Source organism: Otolemur garnettii, unplaced genomic scaffold (assembly GCF_000181295.1).
Source record: "Otolemur garnettii isolate 467f Iridium unplaced genomic scaffold, OtoGar3 scaffold00070, whole genome shotgun sequence".
Taxonomy (NCBI): domain Eukaryota; kingdom Metazoa; phylum Chordata; class Mammalia; order Primates; family Galagidae; genus Otolemur; species Otolemur garnettii.
Window position 1 is genome coordinate 10,011,261 of NW_003852465.1, and position 19,636 is coordinate 10,030,896.

At 53.2% G+C, this 19,636-nt stretch overlaps 1 protein-coding gene across 1 annotated transcript in view; it reads right to left on the bottom strand.

The window, feature by feature from the left end:
* Positions 1-4,747: 4,747 nt before the first annotated feature.
* Positions 4,748-19,636, bottom strand: part of NCKAP5L (NCK associated protein 5 like) — a 37,703-nt gene continuing 22,814 nt past the window's right edge. Inside the window, exons 2-13 of the mRNA XM_012807495.2 lie at positions 18,687-18,754; positions 16,157-16,270; positions 15,384-15,452; positions 15,235-15,273; positions 14,494-14,613; positions 11,767-11,880; positions 8,157-10,777; positions 7,063-7,225; positions 6,670-6,751; positions 6,102-6,410; positions 5,882-6,024; positions 4,748-5,613 (exon numbers count right to left, since the gene is read on the bottom strand). Coding sequence (XP_012662949.1) covers positions 5,401-5,613; positions 5,882-6,024; positions 6,102-6,410; positions 6,670-6,751; positions 7,063-7,225; positions 8,157-10,777; positions 11,767-11,880; positions 14,494-14,613; positions 15,235-15,273; positions 15,384-15,452; positions 16,157-16,264 — 3,981 coding nt within the window. The 5' untranslated portion in view covers positions 16,265-16,270; positions 18,687-18,754 and the 3' untranslated portion in view covers positions 4,748-5,400. The remainder of the gene's footprint in view (positions 5,614-5,881; positions 6,025-6,101; positions 6,411-6,669; positions 6,752-7,062; positions 7,226-8,156; positions 10,778-11,766; positions 11,881-14,493; positions 14,614-15,234; positions 15,274-15,383; positions 15,453-16,156; positions 16,271-18,686; positions 18,755-19,636) is intronic.

Here is a 19,636-nt window from a genome sequence, read left to right on the forward strand (position 1 = left end):
TGTCACCCTTGGTAGAGTGTTGTGGCATCATAGCTCACAGCAACCTCAAACTCTTAGGCTGAAATGATTTTCTTGCCTCAGCCTCCCAAATAGCTAGGACTATAGGTGCCCGTCACAAGCCCTGACTATTTATTTTGGAAACGGCATCTTGCTCTTGCTCTTGTTCTTGCTCAGGCTGGTCTGGAGTCCCTGAGCTCAGACCATTCACCCGCCTTGGCCTCTTGGAGTGGTAGGATTACAGGTGTGAGCCCAGCCTCAGATTATTCCATACTGAAGAACAATCTGCAACGTGTCGTCTTCAACTGGTGATAAAGGGTATCATTTGGACAATTGGTGAAACTTGAATATGGTCTACGGAGATTAGTTTTCTATTGATATTAATTCCTGATGTTGATGGTGGTACTGGGGATAGATAGGAAAATGCTCTTGTGTGTAGAAAATAACACCCAATGTACTTGTGGTGATGGATCATCAAGTTGGCAATTTACTCTCAAATAGTTTAGGGAAAACAAAGTTCTCTGTGCTGAACTTGAAATATTTGTTTATGAGATAGTTTCAAAAATAAAACTTAAAAATGTCCTGGGTTGGCACCTGCAGTACAGTGGTTACCACACCAGCCACATATACCGAGGGAGCAGGGTTTGAACCCGGCCCAGGACAGCTAAACAACAATGACAACTGCAACAAAAAAATAGCCAGGCCTTGTGGTGGGTGCCTGTAGTCCCCGCTACCTGGGAGGCTGAGGCAAGAGAATCTCTTAAGCCCAAGAGTTTGAGGTTGCTGTGAGCTGTGATGCCACAGCACTCTACTGAGAGTGACAAAAAGAAAAAAAAAATGTCCTGATGGGTGCAGTGGCTCAGACCTGTAATCCTAGCACTCTGGGAGGCCAAGGTTTGCTTGAGCCTAGGAGTTTGAGGCTACTGTGAACTATAATGACACCACTGCACTTTACCTGGGGCAACAGAGCGAGACCCTGTTTCAAAAAATAAAGTGAAGACCTCATTTCCTGACCCATCTCCCTCTCCTTCCTTCTCCCTACTTCTTGAGAGTTGTCCATACTCCAACACTTCCTCTCCCATTTGCTCTTTGCTCACTCCAAACAGCTTCCACTCCATCGCTGCTCCTGTCAAGGGCACTGATGACCTCCATACTGCTAAATCCAAAAGGCAATTTTCCGTTCTCATTTTGCCACATCAGCAGAATTGACAGCTGATTACTTAATCTTTCTTAAAACATTTTCTTCACTTACTTGCCAAGACCCCACATTCTTCCAGGACCACCTTTTCAGTCTCTTGCTGTTTCCTTCTCATTTCCTCTGACCTCTAAAGAATGGAGTATCTCCAGGGTCGGGGCTCAGATCTTTCCTCCTCTAACTCCTTTGGTGATCTCATCCAGTCCTCTGACTTTAAACAACATCCACATGCTGATCACTTACTAATTTATATTTCCAGCCCAGGCCTCTTTTCTGAACCTTATGGACTTTTATAGCTAACTGCTCACTGCATGCCCATTTTCCCTTGGATGTTGTCCAACAGACATCTCAAATTTAACACAGCCAACGTGTAGCTCCTGACTTTCTGCCCTCCTCCACGTCTGCTCTACCCAGCTTTCCCATACCAGTAAATGGTACTTCACTCTTCCACTTGCTCCAGAACCCTCACAGCTATTCTTGACTCTCCTCCTCTCTTCACATCAATTACTTAGCAAATCCTGTTGTCCATACTGGTCCCACCTACTTCACCACCATCTCTTGCTGAGGTTCCCGCAGAGGCTTCCTGATTCTATATTTGCTCTCTACAGTCTCTTCTCGTCACTGTCCAACAGTTTCCCATTTCTACCTGAGTCCTTAGACAGGGCTGTAAGACCCTACATGAACTCTACCAAATTGGCTAAGAGGAAGAAGTTTGATAATGATTTGGAAGATGTGGGAGACAGTTCCACTCATATATTGTTGGTGGTAGTATAATTGATTAATGTCTACAAAAAATTATGTATATAAAATGTATGTTAAAAACGCTTGGGCTCAAGCAATTCCCCTGCCTCAGCCTCCCAATATGGGACTACGGGCACACACCACCATGTATGGCTAAGTTTTCTATTTTTAGTAGAGATGGGGGGGGGGTCTCTCTCTGGGCTCATGCTGGTTTCAAACTCCCAACCTCAGTTGATCCTCTTGCCCTTGGCCTCTCAGAGTACTAGGATTACAGGTGAGAACCACTGAGCCCAGCTGATAATACTTAAAAGGTTTAAGGGTAAGTTCTTCCCTACCCTAAGATCATAGAAATGCTTACCCACATTTACTTAAAATTCAGGTAGCCTTTAAAAATATTCATATGCTGTAATTAACTCACACACGATTACAGAATGAGGGTACATATCTAGAGTTTACTACAAAGCATAATTGTTTCTTTTTTAAAGAGCCTTGCTTTGTTGCCAAGGCTGGAGTGCAGTGGCATAATCAAAACTCACTGCAGCCTCCAACTCCTGGGCTCAAGTGATCTCCAATCCAGCCTCCTGAGTGGCTGGGATTGTAAGTGCACACCACTAAATGCAAAGAAGGAATGAAACTTCTCTGACAAAACTAGAGCAGAACTGGCCATGGTGGTGCGCACCTGTAGTCCCAGCTGCTTGAGAGGCTGAGGCAGGAGGATCATTTGAACCTAGAAGTTTGAATTTAGCCTGAGCAACAAAGTGTAATCTGTCCCCAAATGAAACAAAATCCAGACCCAGTGGCTAAGACTCTTGACTTCCACTCAGTGCTTGCAAGCCCCACCCAATAGGTATGATCCACAGGCCAAAAAGAGAAGAGGAGATTAAAGTCAAAGAAGAAGAAAGCAAAGCTACCCCAAAAGGAACCCATCACTTCTCAGCCTTGAGCAATCATCAGTGTTTCTGAGTCGCAGTGTTTTCATCTGGAGACAAAGATGCTGCTTCCTTGGCAGGGCTGTGGTGAGAGTTAGGAGTCTTGAGGCTGGTCAATATGGTTATTTTTTATTATTTTATTTTTATTTACTTATTTTTAGACATAGTTTCATTCTGTTGCCCTGGGTAGAGTACCAAGGTTTCATAGCTCACAGCAACCCTCAAACTCCTGGGCTCAAGTGATGCTCCTGCCTCAGTTTTTCTATTTTTGGTAGAGACAGAGTTTTGGTCTTGCTCAGGCTGGTCTTGAACTCTTGAACTCAAGCTATCCACCTGCCTTGGCCTCTCAGAGTGCTAGGATTACAGGCATGAGCTACTGTGCCTGGCCTGTATTTATTTTTTGAGAGTCTCTGTTGCTCAGACTGGAGTGCAGTGGCATCATCATAGTTCACTTCAGTCTACATCTTCTGGCCTCAAACCATCCTTCCTGCCCCATTCTCCCAAAGTACTAGGATTACAGGCATGTAACACCTTGCCTGGCTGGTAGGTGTTTATTTTAATGAGGGAGTTATTTCACTGCTCCCAGGGTGCACCCAGGGCCTAGACAAACACTGCCAGGAGGAGCTGACAATCCCCCTACCTCCAATTCTCTTTGGTCTGGTCAGAGTACAGGACTGAAGTCCAGTGGACTAAGTGAGTTTTGAAGGGGCTTGGCAATAATTCCTGTCCAGGCATCCCTGACTCTGGCTCAGCTAGTCTGTGGTGCCAACACAGAGGGGACATGTTGACTTTGTGTCTACTATAGGGCCTCCACTTCCCACACAAGAACTGTCTAGAGTCCTAGCCACAAGACCAGGGGTCTCAAGCATCCATGATGCCTAGGTGGCCTTCAGAGTTGTATGTTATGGGGAGGTGGCAAGTGTAGGCTGTGTCAGGTGGGTGCACTGGACAAGTTATGCAATATCTTGGAGCCCAGGCAGGAAGGCAGCCTTCCTAGGCCCCACCTGGCTGGCCAGTATGAGCTGGGCTGAGGGCCATGACCACCCATGGCTTCCTCAAGCCATGCAGAGAATCCAAAATAAGCCCTAGAAGCCCGGACCCATCCCCACAGTCTCATTTCTGCCCTCTCTTTCCTAAACTAAGACTTTCAGAGCCAAAGGAACGTCTAGTTGAAATGGGAGGTAGAGGCTCGGCGCCTGTGGCTCAAGCGGCTAAGGCACCAGCCACATACACCTAAGGTGGCGGGTTCAAATCCCCAGCCTGGGCCCACCAAACAACAATGATGGCTGCAACCAAAAAAAAAAAAAAAAAAAAGGGCCGGGCGTTGTGGCGGGCGCCTGTGGTCCCAGCTACTTGGGAGGCAGAGGCAGGAGACTCGCTTGAGCCCAAGAGTTGGAGGTTGCTGTGAGCTGTGATGCCATGGCCCTCTACCCAGGGGGATAGCTTGAGGCTCCGTCTAAAAAAAAAAAAAAAAAAAGAAATGGGAGGTAGAAATAGAGACAAAAGGAATTGGGGAAAGCCCAACGTTTGAAGAGATTAGAAGGTGGCAACAGGAGGCTACAGATAGTTAACTGTATCTGCCCCCCAGACCCTGAAGCTCAAAGTTGCCTGTCCCATCCCACCAGGTCTGTGCAAGGCTTGAGTGTGTTATAGTCGTCCCCTCCACCTCGCTCTCCAAGGGGTTGTCCTTCTGCCTGCCCAAGCCCGAGTACCACTCCAGGCCGATGTAGGCCCCTCTTCCCTACCCCTGTGACCTTCTATGGTGACTCCAACCAGCTCACCTGACAAGGGAACTCGGGGCCCTTCAATCTAGTGCCCATGTGGTCTCCATGCACCCATCTATCCCTGAGTTCTTCCACACAACAAACCAAGTCAGGACAGAGCAGGGCCCCCACAATTTATTAGGGATACGGCAGAAGCAGAGGCAGCAGCAGAGCAGCCGCATTAACAACAGATAAATTAACCGCAGCGCAGGGATGGGGCAGGGACCTGGCCAGGTGCTTTAATATAAAAAAAAAAAACGAAAAAGACTGACGGACAGACCCCAAAGACATGGGGCAGGGGAGGGCAGCACCATCCAGACAGCAGGGAGGACCAGGGCAGAGAGAGAAGGCAACTTGTCCCCCGCCTCCCAAACTCCACCAGCACGGGGCCTCCAGAGTGGCCCTGTGGGGCTTCGGGGCAGAGATGGCACAGTTGGTGGGCAGGAAGCCCAGCACCACAAGATGGCTCAGCCTGAAGTAGGAGCTGGCAGGCTGGGACACAGTAGCTTTAAGCCTCCAGCCCCTCAAAGGAGAAGCTTTAGTCTGGGTGAGAGAAGGGACCAAGGGTTGGGTCTCTCCCTGAGCTGAGCACGGTCATCTCATCCACAGCAGCGGTGAGCAGTGGGGTGTGCCAGGGGCCCCCTCGCCTTCTTGTCCACCTTCCTCCTTGGTCCCTCCATGGAGGGGCCCCTCTGGCTCTGAGATGGTGGGGTGTGAAGAGCTGGTCCAGTTGTGGTCCCCAACTCCAGAGGGGTCAGTGGTGTGGTGTAGCCCCTCAGCCCTGACTCCCACAGGAGGACAGTGAGTCATACAGTGAGTCACTGAGCGACTCTGAGGTCTCCAGCCCTGGAGGGCCTCCACTGGCCACTCTGCCTTCTTCGCCCATGTCTGACGTGCTAGGGGTACGGCTACCTCCAAACACTGGGCCCTGGGGTGTAGGGGATGGGCGGCTGGGCTCCTGGCTCTGCTTCCGGTCCATGGGCAGGGCCTGGGGAAGAGCAGGCAGCTTAGGAGGAGGCTCCTTTCCACCTCCTGGCCCAGCTGAGAGGTCCTGGGCCTGAGGGGCATTCTGCCCACTGATGGGGGAGAAAAGGGGTTCCCCCAAGAGAGGTATATGAGCAGGGCCAGTTGGTGGCCTGTAGCAGGGAGATCCCTCAGTGGGCAGCCCTGGACTGAGACTGCAAGACACAGGCATGCCTCCCTGCGGAAGCTGGCTCCCCACATCCCTCTCTCCTGTCCCCAAGTCCTATTCTCACCATGGGGTTTTTGGGCAGCCCCTCCAACTGTCGGGGTGGGCATAGGAAAGGGTCCGAGGAGCTGCCAGCCGCCCTTGTGTTGGGGAAGGTCCAGTTCTTGGCCAGCTGGACAGGATGAGGAGGGCCTGGATCCTCACAGGAATCTGTCCAGAAACAAGGGGAAGGTGGATGAAGCTGTCCAGGTCCCAGGGATGTCCCACCCTCCCACCTGAACACTCACCATCAGGACAGGTTTGATGGCCTCGGTGGCCCGGAGTGGCAGTGAGCAGTGCAGGGAAGGCTGGCATGCTGGGGTGCCGCCCGCTCACTAGCAGCTCCTCTATGCCTGGCACCTCCCGCTCCAGCGTGTGAGCACGGCGGGGGACTTTGGTAAGGGGTGGGGGCCGAGCTGGGGGCACCCCAGGTGGGGGCTCTAGCCGTGGTGGCTTGCTTTTGGGAGGATTCTTGCTGGGGGTCCCACTACTGCCATGGTCTGGGGGTGGGAAGGTCCCAATGCCACTGTCCAAGGTTCGAGTCAAGGAGCCACAGGCTGGGGAGAGGAAGGGCATGTCAAAGGTGAGGCTGGTCAGCCCCTTTGCCCTCCTCCTGCAGCTTCCCGCCTGCAAGGCTGTACCCTACTCCGGATGCTGCTGGCTACACAGGCCCCCCTGAGAGTAGGGAGGAGACCGGCTCCTATGCAGCTGCAGTGCCTGTGGCTCAGAGCCTGGCACCTGCTCTAGTGACAGGAAGAATGGAGTCGGCAGAGGGTGAGGAGCAGACCCCATTCTCAGCCCCTGGGCCCTGCTGACCTGTGAAGTGGGAGGCGGGCACTGGCTCGGCCAGGCTTTCCTCTGAGGGCATCTCTTCCCGCCTCCCTGGCTCGATGCTGGGCTGTGGGGGTACAGGAGACTTCAGAGTCCATTTCCATCTTATCCCAGACCCTCCCATGCCTCTGGGGAGTAGGAATATAGGTATGGGAGTGTGGGGTAGCAGCATTAGGGCTCCTGGAGAATGGGTCTGAGTCCCTGCAGACTCCTGGCCCTGAGGAAGCCTCTCTCCCCTCCCTTGTCCCCCCCGATGGAGACCAGGAGTGCATCCAGCAGCTTCCAGGCCCCAGGGAAGGGGAGCCATCCAGGGGGTAAGAGAACTGACAGGGCCAGAGAGCCAGGCACCTCTACCCTGACCTTGCCCCCAAAACTTACCTTTCCAGGAGGTTTTCCACAGCCCTGAAGAGGGCCCACCAGGCCATTTCTGGGCCCACAGGCTGGCCAGGAACTCTTAGGGTCAGTGGATACTGGCTGTAAATCTCCATACTCAGGTTTGGGCTCCCGCCAGCTCTTGGGTGGCAAGTCCTTGCCATCCACCCTAGGGGCAATGTGCAGACAGAGGTGAGGGAGGCCCAGGGCCCCCACCTTGCCACATTCCAGCCCTGCACCCTCCAATGGTGCTGGGCCTAGGGACATACTCATTGCCACCCTACCCTGGGGAAGGGGACAAATTGCTGGTGGTTGTTCCCATCAACCCCTCCTGATACTGGCAATAGGCAGGAACCCTGGGAAAACGCCAAAGGAACAGCAGAAGTAGGGAGAAGGTGGGAGAATGCCCCTAAAATACCCAGTATCAAGCCTAGGGACTACTCAACGGTGTTTATAAGTAGACATTCAGGCCTGGTCAGAGCCAGGTTCAGGGGCAATACACCCTGCTCCAGCTGAACTTCTGAGCATACTTACTGTCCAGACCACACACCCTACCTGAGGCCCAGTTCCTGTGCACCTTCTGCCTTATCTGGCCCAGACAGTGCAACCCCAAGATGGGTGAGTTCCTTCGCTAAACCACAGCTCCTGTTCAGGTGCCAAAGGGCAAGATGGGAAAGGGGACCCTCCTTGTCCCTTTCCTGAAGATGACCTTCATCAAACCATAGGTAGGAACTAGCACTCACTTAACTACCGTACACAGGTACCTTTAACAAGCTACCTCATTTGATATGGAGATAATCCAGGAAGTTAGGGACAACTGACTCTTCTCAAATGGCACTGGGTCTTAGCAAGCCTGATGCCTAACATCTGACATCAGATGCTAGCAAGGAAGGGAGCTGCGATATAGACTCAGACTTTTGATTCAAGCCCTGGATCTTTCTTTCAGGTCCTAAGATGCTTTGGTGGCATACTACCCCTTTAGACCTGTGAAGATCTCAGACTCTCAGGAAAGGCAGGCCCAACTCCAGACTTAGTTGTGCCAGAGAGGGAAAAGTGCCCCCAGCCCAGTAAGCACCTGCCGGCTGGTCTCAGACCCTCACCTGTTGAGCAGCTGTTGCATGAAGGTGTCTGCACCCTGGTACACACTGCCTAGCTGGCCCTGCACCTGCCCCAGCCCCAAGCTGGGTCCTGTAGCGGGGGCTCCGGGCCGGGGCCGGGCCCTGTTGCTCAGGTAAGCCTTCTCCTCCTCCAGCGCCCGGCGCAGGTCTTCTGCCTTGGCCATCAGCTTGGAGATGTTGAGGCTCTCGGCCTCTAGCTTCCGGGCTTCCATCTTTACCTCCCTTCGGAGTGGGGAGCCCCCACCAGCTCCTTCCTTGTTCTTGGTGGCCTCTGTGCGACGGTTCAGTGCTGGCAGCTTGCTCTTCTTAAGGCCAAACCAGCTGGCAATGCTGCTGGTGTTGCGGTGCTTGGCCTCAGTGCCTGGGGCCCGTTCTTGGCCCTGAAGCCGCAGCACATTCTCCTCAATGCCCTTCATCACCTTCTCCTCAATTGCTGAGTGTGGGGCCAGCCCCTCAGGGCCCTGGCTAGGGTCAGCAGGGCCAGGCAGTGGGGGTGTGGGCTGGGCAGTGGTGCCACCACAGTCTGCCCACAGTGGGCCCTTCCCCTTGTCAGCCTTGGAGGGCTCCTTGGTGACTGGGGGGGCCCCAGGTCGGGATACCACCTTGGTGGGAGACTTGGAAGGTAGCTTTGTAGGGCTGCTGTGAGGGCTCTTATTGTGCTTGCCCAGGCTGGGGGTTGAGGTCGGCACTTTGGCAGGGGTACGGGGTACCTGGGGGCACAGGGCCCCTGCCAGCCGGCTCTTGGCCAGCTCTACTTTGGTGAGGCAGCTCCTTGGTGAGACAGGCTCCAGGTCCACCCGGGCCCCCATGGAGTGGGAGGAGTAGACTCGGGCCCCAGGATCCCCACTGAGTCCAGGTTCCTGCTGCTTCAGGCTGTTTGTGCCTAAGGCCACCACCCCCCGCAGAGCCCCTTTAGTTTCTGGCTGCTCAGGGGGCCTGGGGGACACAGCATCTCCAGCATTCTCCCCTGAACGCCCTGGTGCCCGGGCCTTCTCAGTGCCAGGCTTGGCTGGCACTCCGTTCTTCTCTGGGCCGAGGGGCCCCTCAGGGCCTGTCTTCAGTTTCCCCAGGGCTGCCAGTCTGTCCCGCAGAGGTGTGTTGCCAGGATCCCCAGGTCGCCGCCCTGACCCCTGGCTAGGCTTCTTGGATGGGTTGCCTGGGGTCCTGCGACCAGGATGGGGAGACTCCAGGCCTGTCTTGTCCAAACCCTTCTCCTGGGGGCTCCCATAGGGATAGGATTCTGGGAGGCAGGGGCTTGGGGGGACTCCAGGACTTCTGAGGACCTCAGGGGCCTGCGGTACCTCCAGAGTCAGCTGTGGGTAGGTGGGCACCTGCAGTGGGGATGGAGGTGGCTCTGGCGAAGGGCTCATAAACGTGCTCCGGGAAAGGTCCAGGATATTCTCATAGCCGGGAGATACCACTGGTCCTGGGGACAGCGTGGTAGACAAGGCTGGTAGGGGTGGTTTGAGCTGTGCAGACTCTGGGATTGCAGAGCAGGGCAAAGGGCTAGTGGGTAGGCCCTGCACCCCCTCTGGGGACAGTTCTCCTCCACCCAGACCCCTGCGGGCCAGCAGTGGGGAGGGGCTGCCATCTGAGCCACTGTTCCGACAGGGGATTCGAGAGTTCCGTGGGAGCTGGGGACTTAGCTGAGGGCCTCCTGGGCTGGGGACCTTTTCTGAGGTGGGAGGCAGCTTTAGAAACTTGAGACCTCTGGCTGGAGAGGGCAGAAGAGGTCCCTGGGCTTCCCCAGGAGAAGGGGGGCCAATTTGGAGCTTGCTTTTCACCTGAGATGAATGGGGGTGGCCAGGCCGAGAGCCCAGTGGGGTATCCCCTGTACCCATAAACATGCTGAGAAAAGGGAGGGGCCCCTGGCCCTCTGAGGTAGCACCAAAGCCCAACCTCTGGGCCTCTGGGGTACCTCCACCCCAAGTTGACTTGGGGAGGCCTTTGGACTTGGTCAGCTGTGGGGGCCCCTGCTCTGGGGAAGATGACTGCCTAGGACCTGGGTGGTCCCCATTGAGTGGGCCTGCAGCCCCAGCCAGGAAGGCCTGTAGGTAAGACTCTGTGTCCTCAAGGAGCTGGCCCAGGTTCAACTGTTTGTGGGCCAGGGCCCCAAGCAGGGTGTCGGGGCTGGGTGCCTCATTGGGGTCACCGGCCTCATCAGAAGAGGAGGAAGAGCTGCTGCCTAGGGCACAGTGTGGGCCAGAGCTGGTGCCCTGGGCCTGGGGGGGTGCCCTGCTAGGGACCCAGGACTGCCCAGTACCCTCTTCACCTCCCAGACTCCCTAGGAGCCGCTCCCAGTGCAGCAAGCCTCCCAGGCCACCAGGGCCTAGCAGCAGATAGGGGGCCCAGGGTGAACGTTCAGGCTGGGGTGGGCCACACAGCTCGCCATTGATTGGCTCTGGTGAGCTAGGACCTTGGCCTGGAGGCTGCCAGGGAGTGACAGGGGAGCACAGAAGCAAGGGATCAGTCTCTTCCAGGGCTCTCAGCACTTCCAGGATCTGGGCTTTCTTCCGCAGGAACGGGGATAGAGCATCCAGCGCTGGGGGTAGTGCAGCTGGGGGGCCTGGGCCTCCTGGTCTCAGCTGCTGCTCCCAACACACCTTGGGAGAGAGACAGCATGAGGAGGAGACCATATGCAAGTGAGGTCCTGTCTCAAGCCTAGCCCCTGGGCTGGGCATAACTGCATGTGCCAGGATCAGAGCTGGTATGCTTGTACCAAAAGGAATTCATAGCAACTGGGTATGATGGCTCAGCTTCCTCAAGGGTTGCTCTTCTTCCTGGGCAGGCCTTTGGTAGGGTGGGCACCCCATACCTCTTTCTTGGCTATCCCAGCTACACACACACCCCAGCCCAGCTGTTTGGATTAGCAGGGCTGGCTGCCTACAACTCTTACCTCTGTGCTTGTCCCAGGGGAGAAAGGCCTAATTCAGGCTCCAGAAAGAACACTCAGGGAGAGGGTGTGATGTGGCCAAGCCCTAAGTCAGAGATTGCAGGCAAGCCCAGGACTTCTCAGGTCAGACAGCTGGCCCTGCTAAGCTGATCCCCAGCAGAAGAGGACCGGGGGTGACTGCATAAACCTTCCCTGCTGTGGCCCAGCCCCTTCTTGTGTATACTTCAGTCTGGTATAGTAGTTAGCTATACAGGCTCTGGAGTCAGACTGTACAAGTTCAAGTCCTGGTTCTACCTAGTTACATGACCTTCTGCAAATTATCTGACCTCTGGGCTACTTCATTATGTCATTTGTAAAATGGGACAGTAATTATGTTTAACTTCATAAAGTAAGACAAATGAGATCCTGGGTGTTCCACATGGCGCCTGGCATGGAGCGAGAGTTCAGTAAGTGTTAACCACGACTCTTACAGAATTACTAATGCATCGCTCACAGGGGCAGTGGGTGGGGGTGGGGGGGGGATCTGTTTCTCTTGGCTTGAGGCTGACTGCTGAGGGCTCACACCTCCAGCTTAGACAAGTCTGTGCACTGGGAAACAGCCCTTCCCCTGGGACCCAGCAGGAAACAGGAATGCCTTTCATTGCTACTGACCAGCCTCTAGCTGGCAAGGCCACAGACCACTGTGCCCAGCTCTCCTACCTCTCTTTGCCCAACACAGTGCCCCAGAGGCAGCGAGGTGGCTGGTCCCTCAGTGGAGCTCATGGAAGGGGAGGCTGGTGGTTCTGATGGTGGCTGGAGTGGGGTGAGTGGGATCTGGAGAGAGAGAGAGAGAGAGAGAAGCAAAGTTCACAAAGTAGCTGTCTGGCCCTGGGTCCCTGCTCCCTTACGAAGTCAGGCCCTCCCATCCAAGAGTGTTTCCTTAGGATCTCTCCTGGCCCACCTACCAGAAAGATGAGCCTCGGAAATATAACACAGCAAGATATAAAGATGGTGCAAGCCAGGGTACCAGGGAAGGGACTAGTCAGAGGGCTTTGGAGAAACAGGAAAGCCTGAGGCTTAGTGGGCAGTGGCAGGTCTACCCTGGGGTACCCATGCCAGCTCCAAGACTATGCTGCTTTTCTGTGGTTTTCCTCCCTATTACACAGAGGGATACTGCAAAGGTCCCTTCCAGCTCTGACTACCAGTCATGCAAGGACCCCAGGGAGGCTCCAACTATTGGTCTTAGATGTTCTTAGAAAGGAGATGACATTTCTAGTATCCCCTACTTGGTCCCATGTGAAACACTGACTCTGAGGATTGCATAAGTAGGATCTAATCATGGGCACTTCTTCTCAGTCCTCGAGAATGTAATTTCCTTCTCCCAGGCATCCCGACTAGATATGAGTCAGCGTTAACTTTTCCCTTTTCCTCTGTCTCTGCAGGCTTGAAATCCTGCCTTTGTAGCATCTCTCAGCCTCCTCTCTGTCTAGCTGCAGCCAGTTCCTACAACTTACCACATCTCCTACGTCTGGCCTGAATGCCCTCAGCAATCTAATCAGTCTCCTTAACCTGGTTTGGTGGCCTTTCAATCTTCCATGTTCAAGGCAGCCTAAAGCAACTTTTTTTCCTTGGCCATGAAAATGAATCTGAATGTGGCAGGCATCCTGGGCCTGCCCGCCAGTTCCTCCCCTGACACTGCTTCCCTCTTGCCATCTCCAGCTTGTACTCACTCACTGTCCCTTCACAGATCTTTTGCTCCTGCCAAGCAGAATGGCTTGCTGCTCCCTAGGCTTCCCTGCCCATGGATCTCTGCTTCTGCTGCTCCTCTCCCCAGCCCTTACACCACTCTTTTAAAATCTCCCCTTTGTCAAGGGCCAGGTCTGATGTCATCTCCTTACAGGAACCTTTCTTAGCCCTTCTCTGAAGACTTCTCCCCACTGCCCCTTGGATTCTTGGATGCTTTGTAGCTGCCTCAACTCCCAGCAGTCCCAGCCTTCCAGGGTCATGTTTTCCATAGGTCACAGTTCTTAGGCAGAACCCTGTGATTCAGTCCAATTCCACATGTGTTGGCAAAGGCACTGCTTACAATTCGAGCTTACTGTGCACTTGTGCAAAGGAGCTTTCATCCTAGCAAAGCACAACACTGAAACCACATTAATGACAAATAGCTGCCACTCACCGACTAGCCCCTGGTAATGTGCATGTAGCCAAGCACTACACAGTATCTCATTTAATCTGCACAACACCTGTAATATGGGTATGTCTATACCCATTTATAAGGAAAAAACTATGAAGTTAATAATTTTCCCAACGTCACCCAACTAGGAAGCATCTTTAAGTTAGGGATACCACCCAAGGCAGAGGTCCCAGAATTCATTTTGGCAAAGAATTAACACTTGAAGGATAGTCTGGAGGATCTCTAATCACTGACAAGTGTACAGTGGGGGGTTGGACTTGGCTGGTGTGGTCAGCCTCTGGGGATTCCAGGATGATCCCTGCAGCAAGGACAGATGTAGGGAAGGGAGGACTGCTGAGTCAGACCCTGCTCTGCACCTGCCTGGTAAGAAGGGGGCTCCAGAAAGCCATGGTGACAAGGGGCTTCCTTTGCAAGGGTCCAGGCTTCCAAGTGAATGGACAGGCTCCCTGCTTAGGGACCTGGAGCCCAGAGCTGCCTGGTTTGCTTCAGAAAGACAGATGAACGCACACACACACACACACACACACACACACACACACACATATACCCTACATAGAGTGCTTTTTTTCTTGTCAAAGTGAGAGGAAATGGCTGGAGACCTTGGGAACAACCCACTGCCCACCTTAGGCACCTGAGCTGCTCCTGGCCCTCCCCCTATGTCTTACCCCTCTGCAGGGGTTTCCAACAGAGTAACCTCAAGTGACTTCTTCACTAAGCCCAGGATTCATTCCCAATAGCCTCTGGGGAAGGCAGGGGTCAGGGTGAGTAGCAGAGACCATGTCTGTGAGCGTGTGTGGAGTTGGAACATACAACTGCTTGTGCACACAGTTATGAAGACGGCACTGCCTTTCCTGACCTCTCTGTGATACTCAGCCTCACCCCCGCCCATGGCCAAATACGGGCTGTGTCAGTGGCCAAAGAGGCCTCTTGGAAGCTTGAAATAATTTCATTTACAGCCTCCACCCATCTCCTCACCCAGGGCAGGAGCAAGTGCAAACCTTCTGTGTCAACAAACATGGGTACCATCCAGCTGGGCATGGGGGGGGCTGTCAAGCTTGAGGGGACCCAGGTAGTTTGCACCCCATCCAAGGTATAAACCTATCAGGCTGGGCAGGCCTTCTCTGGATGGCCACAGCCACCAGAATGGTAGGGCCACTAACTGCTTGTCTAGGTGAGGAAAGAAAAGAGAGTGATGCTAACAGGGTTGGGAAGGCAGGGCTATGAGAAGGAGGGAGAAGCCCAGTGCCCACCTGAGGGAGAGAGCCTGTTGTGAGCTGGAGTCTCTGCTGAAACAGGGCGCTCAGCATCTGGTTCTGCCGCTCCAGGTCGAACACTCTCTTCTTAAGCTTGATGCACTCCTCTCGAAGGTCCTGCGCCATGGGAGGAGAGGAGGAGAGTGGGAGAGGGACCACAGTATGAGCCAGTCCTCTTCATCCTGCCCAGAGGGTCCAGACCCCTGCTGGGCAGGCCTTTCTCCTGTAGCCTCCTTTTAAGAGTCTGTAGCTCTAGCACCTTCTGGGGGTGCCAAATTCTTTGTCACCTTCACCATCCCTGGAGCCAACCCCCTGCCTCTTAGAAGCCACACATCAAAGAAAGGCAGAGGAAGACCTTGTAGTCTAAGTGGCCTATATGTCAAGAAGTCATCCCTGTGTGTGTGTAAATATTTAGATACCACTATGCTCACATCATCAACTGCTGTAAGGGCCATCACAGCCTGGAGAAGCCATTTGGGGCCAGGATAAGGGAAAGATTCAAGCCCAAATCAGTTTTCTCACTGCTCAGAAACTTGGCCTTACCTAGTTTCACCCCTGCTTCCAGGTAGAACAGGGGTAAGTGGAGGCCAATAGGCCACCTTCTCCATGCCACTAGTGAAGGCTTAGCTGAGCAGGCTAAGCGCAGGGGTCCCCAGGAAGGACCTCTCCTGCTGTACCCAGGGCCTTTCCCCAGGGTGGCTGGGTTTAGGGGTAAGAATGTCACTTATGGCTACTCACCTTCTGGTTCAGCAGGGCCTGCACCACATGGTTGGCAACCTGGGGACAGAAAGTCCCCCAGGCAAAGTTGACCCACCTTCTACTTGGAGCAGACAGGCTATGAACCCCCCATTCTCTTCCCCAGCAATCCCACTTCAGACCCCACAGACCTCATCCAGACAGCGCTCGTAAGTCTCCCGTTGGTTTTCATTGGCCTGAGCAAGAGCCGAGTTCTCTGCCTGTAGGAGTGAGGGAGAAAAAGGGCAAAAAGAAGGCTTTGGGGATTATTCATCCCCAGGGCACACTCCTTCTGAGGAAAGAGTCTACTAGCCACACCCCTGCTCTTGCTCAAATAGGTTCTTCTGGGGAGGCCTGCAGAGGCTAAGCAGGGGCAGCAAGGGGGGCAAAGCTGAGTGGGCTGGGGAGGCAGTGGCCAGGAGGACCTGAGGTGGGAGATGGGAGGTGGGCAGAGGAGGATGGGGATGTGGGCAGGTCTTAAGGCTGTGGCGAGGGCCTTGATTTTAGGATCTGTGTCCTGTCCTTCAACACTTGAGCCTGGGTCATCCAACCCCTTCCACCTGTGGCTTATGACCACCCCCTTCTCCCCAGAGCTGGCAGGGATGAAAGTGTGGGAGCACCCCCCTTCTCCCCAGGGCTGGCAGGGATGAAAGTGTAGGAGAGTTAAAGGAGGGAGAGATTTGGGAGTTAGGACAGCATGCTCTGTGCCTGCTTTTTGTCCCTGAGCTGCCACCTGGGCTGGAGAGCTAAGAGTAAGGAAAGGGCTTCTCAGAGAAGCTCTGAAAAAACAGGCTCAGCTCTCCTCCAGCCTGGCAAATAGGCTGAGAAGAGGGCCCACCCGTACCCTCAAAGACATGCACTAAGCTGAGAGGGAAGGGTGGCTTTGGCTGGCACTGCCCCCGCCCCCCACTGCCCTGGGCCGCACCTCCAGCTCACGCAATCGGTGCAGAAGCTCCTGGCAGGTACCCGGCTCCATGTTGCCATCACCACCCTCTCCAGGACCCTCAGCCGGCTGGTCCATGGTCTCCGACATCAGGCCCTGGAACAAGTGAGAGAAGGCCCTGCAGGCTACTTCAAGGTATGGGAGGAGGTGAGGGGAGGAGGAGGACAAAGATGAAACATGTTAGCATTTGTGGAGTTTAGATCATGTGATCAGCATTTGTGGAGTTTGAGGCATGTGACCTACATGCATCATCACAGTGTAACAACTCAAGGTCAGGCTGGGAATCTTCTGCTCATGGAACAGATACTCTTCCCATCTTAAAAACAAAGATGATTGTTTTAAACCCCCCTACGCTCCCATCGTAGGTCATATACACACTTAGCAAGGAGCCAGGAAACCCAATTTCTCTGCTGGGATTAGCCTCAAACTGGTGATTCATTCAGCCTCCCCAAGCCTCAGTCTCCCCATTTGTATAATAACACCAATATCACCTAATCTCACTCAGTGTTTGTGAACAAAGATTTGGTCTGCAAAAGAAATGTGAATAAGTTACAAAAAACTATTTAGACTGTTATTATTCATAACAATAACATTATTATTCATTCGTTCATTCATTTAGAGACAGTCTCCCTCTGTTGCCCAGGGTGGAGTACAGTGGTGTCATAGCTCATAGAAACCTCAAATTCCTGGGTTCAAGTGTTCCTCCTGCTTCAAACTCCCAAGTAGCTGGGACTACAGGTGTACATCACCATGCCTGGTTAATTTTTTCTATTTTTAGTAGAGATGGGGTCTCACTCTTGCTCAGGCTGGTCTCTAATTGAGCTCAAGCAATCCACCCACCTTAGGCCTCCCAGAGTGCTAGGATTACAGGTGTGAGCCACAGTGCTTGGCCAATAATAATAATATAAACTAATTTAGCAACACAGACATCTAGGATTTTGTCCTAATGATCAGTGGTGTCCTTTCTAAGGCAGGGACATACGTGAGGTAGTGGAGACAATGAGTGTAACCCTGGCTTTGTAGCCAAAAAGCTCTATCCGGTTCTACCTAGGATGAGCTGAGTGAACAATGAAAACTTGCTTAGTACTTGGTCAACTGATCTTCGGTTTCCTAATGCTTTTCTTTTTCTTCTTTTTACTTGATAATGGTCCCAAAGTAGAAGAATAAGTTTCCTAATTCTGAGAAATGAGCAGAAGCATTCGTCCTTCCATATAGGGTCGAGGGAAGGATCAAATGTGACCACCTAAGGGATAGCACCCTGATACTGGGTTACAGATGTGCTGTCAACGTGACTTGGACACGTGTGGAAAATAGAACTGGGCCTAGAGCCCTGAGTTCCAGTCTGGGCTACACACCGTGTTTACTTGCTGGGTCACTTCAGGGTGAGGCCCCTGTCCCTGAGCCTCAGGCTCCTCTTAGACACAGTGGGGGGCACCTTGCATACCTCCAAGGCTCTCCCTTCTAGCTCCAGCTGCCCTAGGCACCCACCCACAGGAGGTAGGCCCTTGAGTACAAGCCTCATTGCAGTCTTTTTTTTTGGCTGGGGCTGGGTTTGAATCCATCACCTCTGGCATATGGGGCCAGCGCCCTACTCCTTTGAGCCACAGGCGCCGCCCAAGTACTAGCGTTTTTGTACATGCTAGTCCCTCTGCTGGGGTCTCTTGCTGCCACCACTCTTTCTTGGCTAGCTCCTTTCTAGTCATTCTTCAGGGCTCCCACTCCAAGCCTGGGTAAGGTGCTGTGCCTGTGAGGTTCTATACTGGTTTTCTCCACCAGGCAGTCCCTAGGCAGCACTCTGAGGGCAAGGACATTGCATTCACTGCATTCAAACTTATATAACTGCTGGGACCCCTGGCATGCAGGAGACAGACTGATGACTGAACAGACTACTTTCTGACCACATACAGTAGAGTCATGGCTCTGACCTGCCTCATACTATGTGATCCTCCCACCCCCACCAAATTTTGCCACTGTTCCTAGCTTTAACTGACTGGTCTTCATCTTCCGTTTGAGTTCCAACTTCTCTGCTAGAGGCTAGTGCTCATTTTGTTTTAAAAAAATAAGTAGGCTTGGCGCCTGTGGCTCAAGTCACTAAGGCACCAGCCACGTACACCTAAGGTGGTGGCGGGTTCGAATCCAGCCCCGGCCCACCAAACAACAATGACGGCTGCAACCAAAAAATAGCCAGGCATTGTGGCAGATGCCTGTGGTCCCAGCTACTTGGGAGGCTGAGGCAGGACACTCTCTTGAGCTCAGGAGTTGGAGGTTGCTGTGAGCTGGGATGCCACGGCACTCTACCCAGGGGCACAGCTTGAGGCTCTATCTCCAAAAAAAAAAAGAAAAAAGTAGAAACCTTATTGTGAAAGGGGTGTGGAGCTTTTGGACCACAAGGAGAGAGGGGCCCTCAGCAGCTCAGCTCCCAGGCATCTGAGCAGTCACTCCTCCATCCTCCAGAGTGGGCCCAGGGGTACCTCTCCCACCCCCAGTATGCATAGGCCCCAACATGTCTCACCTGTCTCTGTCCCCTCAGCCAGGTGGGCACACTCACCAGCACTCTAGCAGCCAGAAAGGTCACCTCACCTGTGGAGAAATAGGGAGATGATGTCAGTCATGGGTTCCACAAGCATTTATCAGGCTCCTGCCAGACACTGAGACACAGGGGAAACAAGTCAGAGACAGGCCTGCCTTTCTGAAGCTTCTACTCTACTGAGTGAGGCAGACAATATACAATGCTGGGTTCTGATAAGGTACTGGGAGATGACAATAAAGCAGAGAGCCAAGGAAAGAGCAAAGAAAAAAGCAAGTGCAAAGGACCCCAGTTCTCAGCCAGGAACCACTTGGATAGCAGATGGGAATGAACAGTCACATGTGATTCTTTATTACTCTTGCATAACATACAGTTTCCTTCTCTTTCTTTTCTTTTTTTCTCTGTTTTTTTTTTTTTTTTTTTTTTTTGGTGAGACAGTCTTACTACGTCACCCTCAGTAGAGTACTGTGGCATCACAGCTCACAGCAACCTCAAACTCTTGGGCTTAAGAGATTCTCCTGCCTCAGCCTCCCCAGTAGCTGGGACTATAGGCACCCACCACAATGCCCGGCTATTTTTTTGTTGCAGTTGTTATTGCTGTTTATCTGGCCCAGGCCGGTTCGGACCTGCCAGCCTGGGTGTATATGGCCAGCGCCCTACTCACTGAGCTATGGGCGCCACCCTCTCTCTTTCTTTTTTGAGAGAGAGTCTTGCTTTGTTGCCTTAGCTAGAGTGCAGTAACATCATCATAGCTCAATGCAACCTTAAACTCTTGGGCTTGAGCAACCCTCCTGCCTTAGCATCGCAAGTATCTGGGACTCCAGACTCCTGACACCACATCCAGCTACTTTAGCTACTTTTTCTATTTTTAGTAGAGACGGGGTCTCACTCTTGCTCAGGCTGATCTTGAGCTCCTGAGCTCAAGGAGTTCTCCC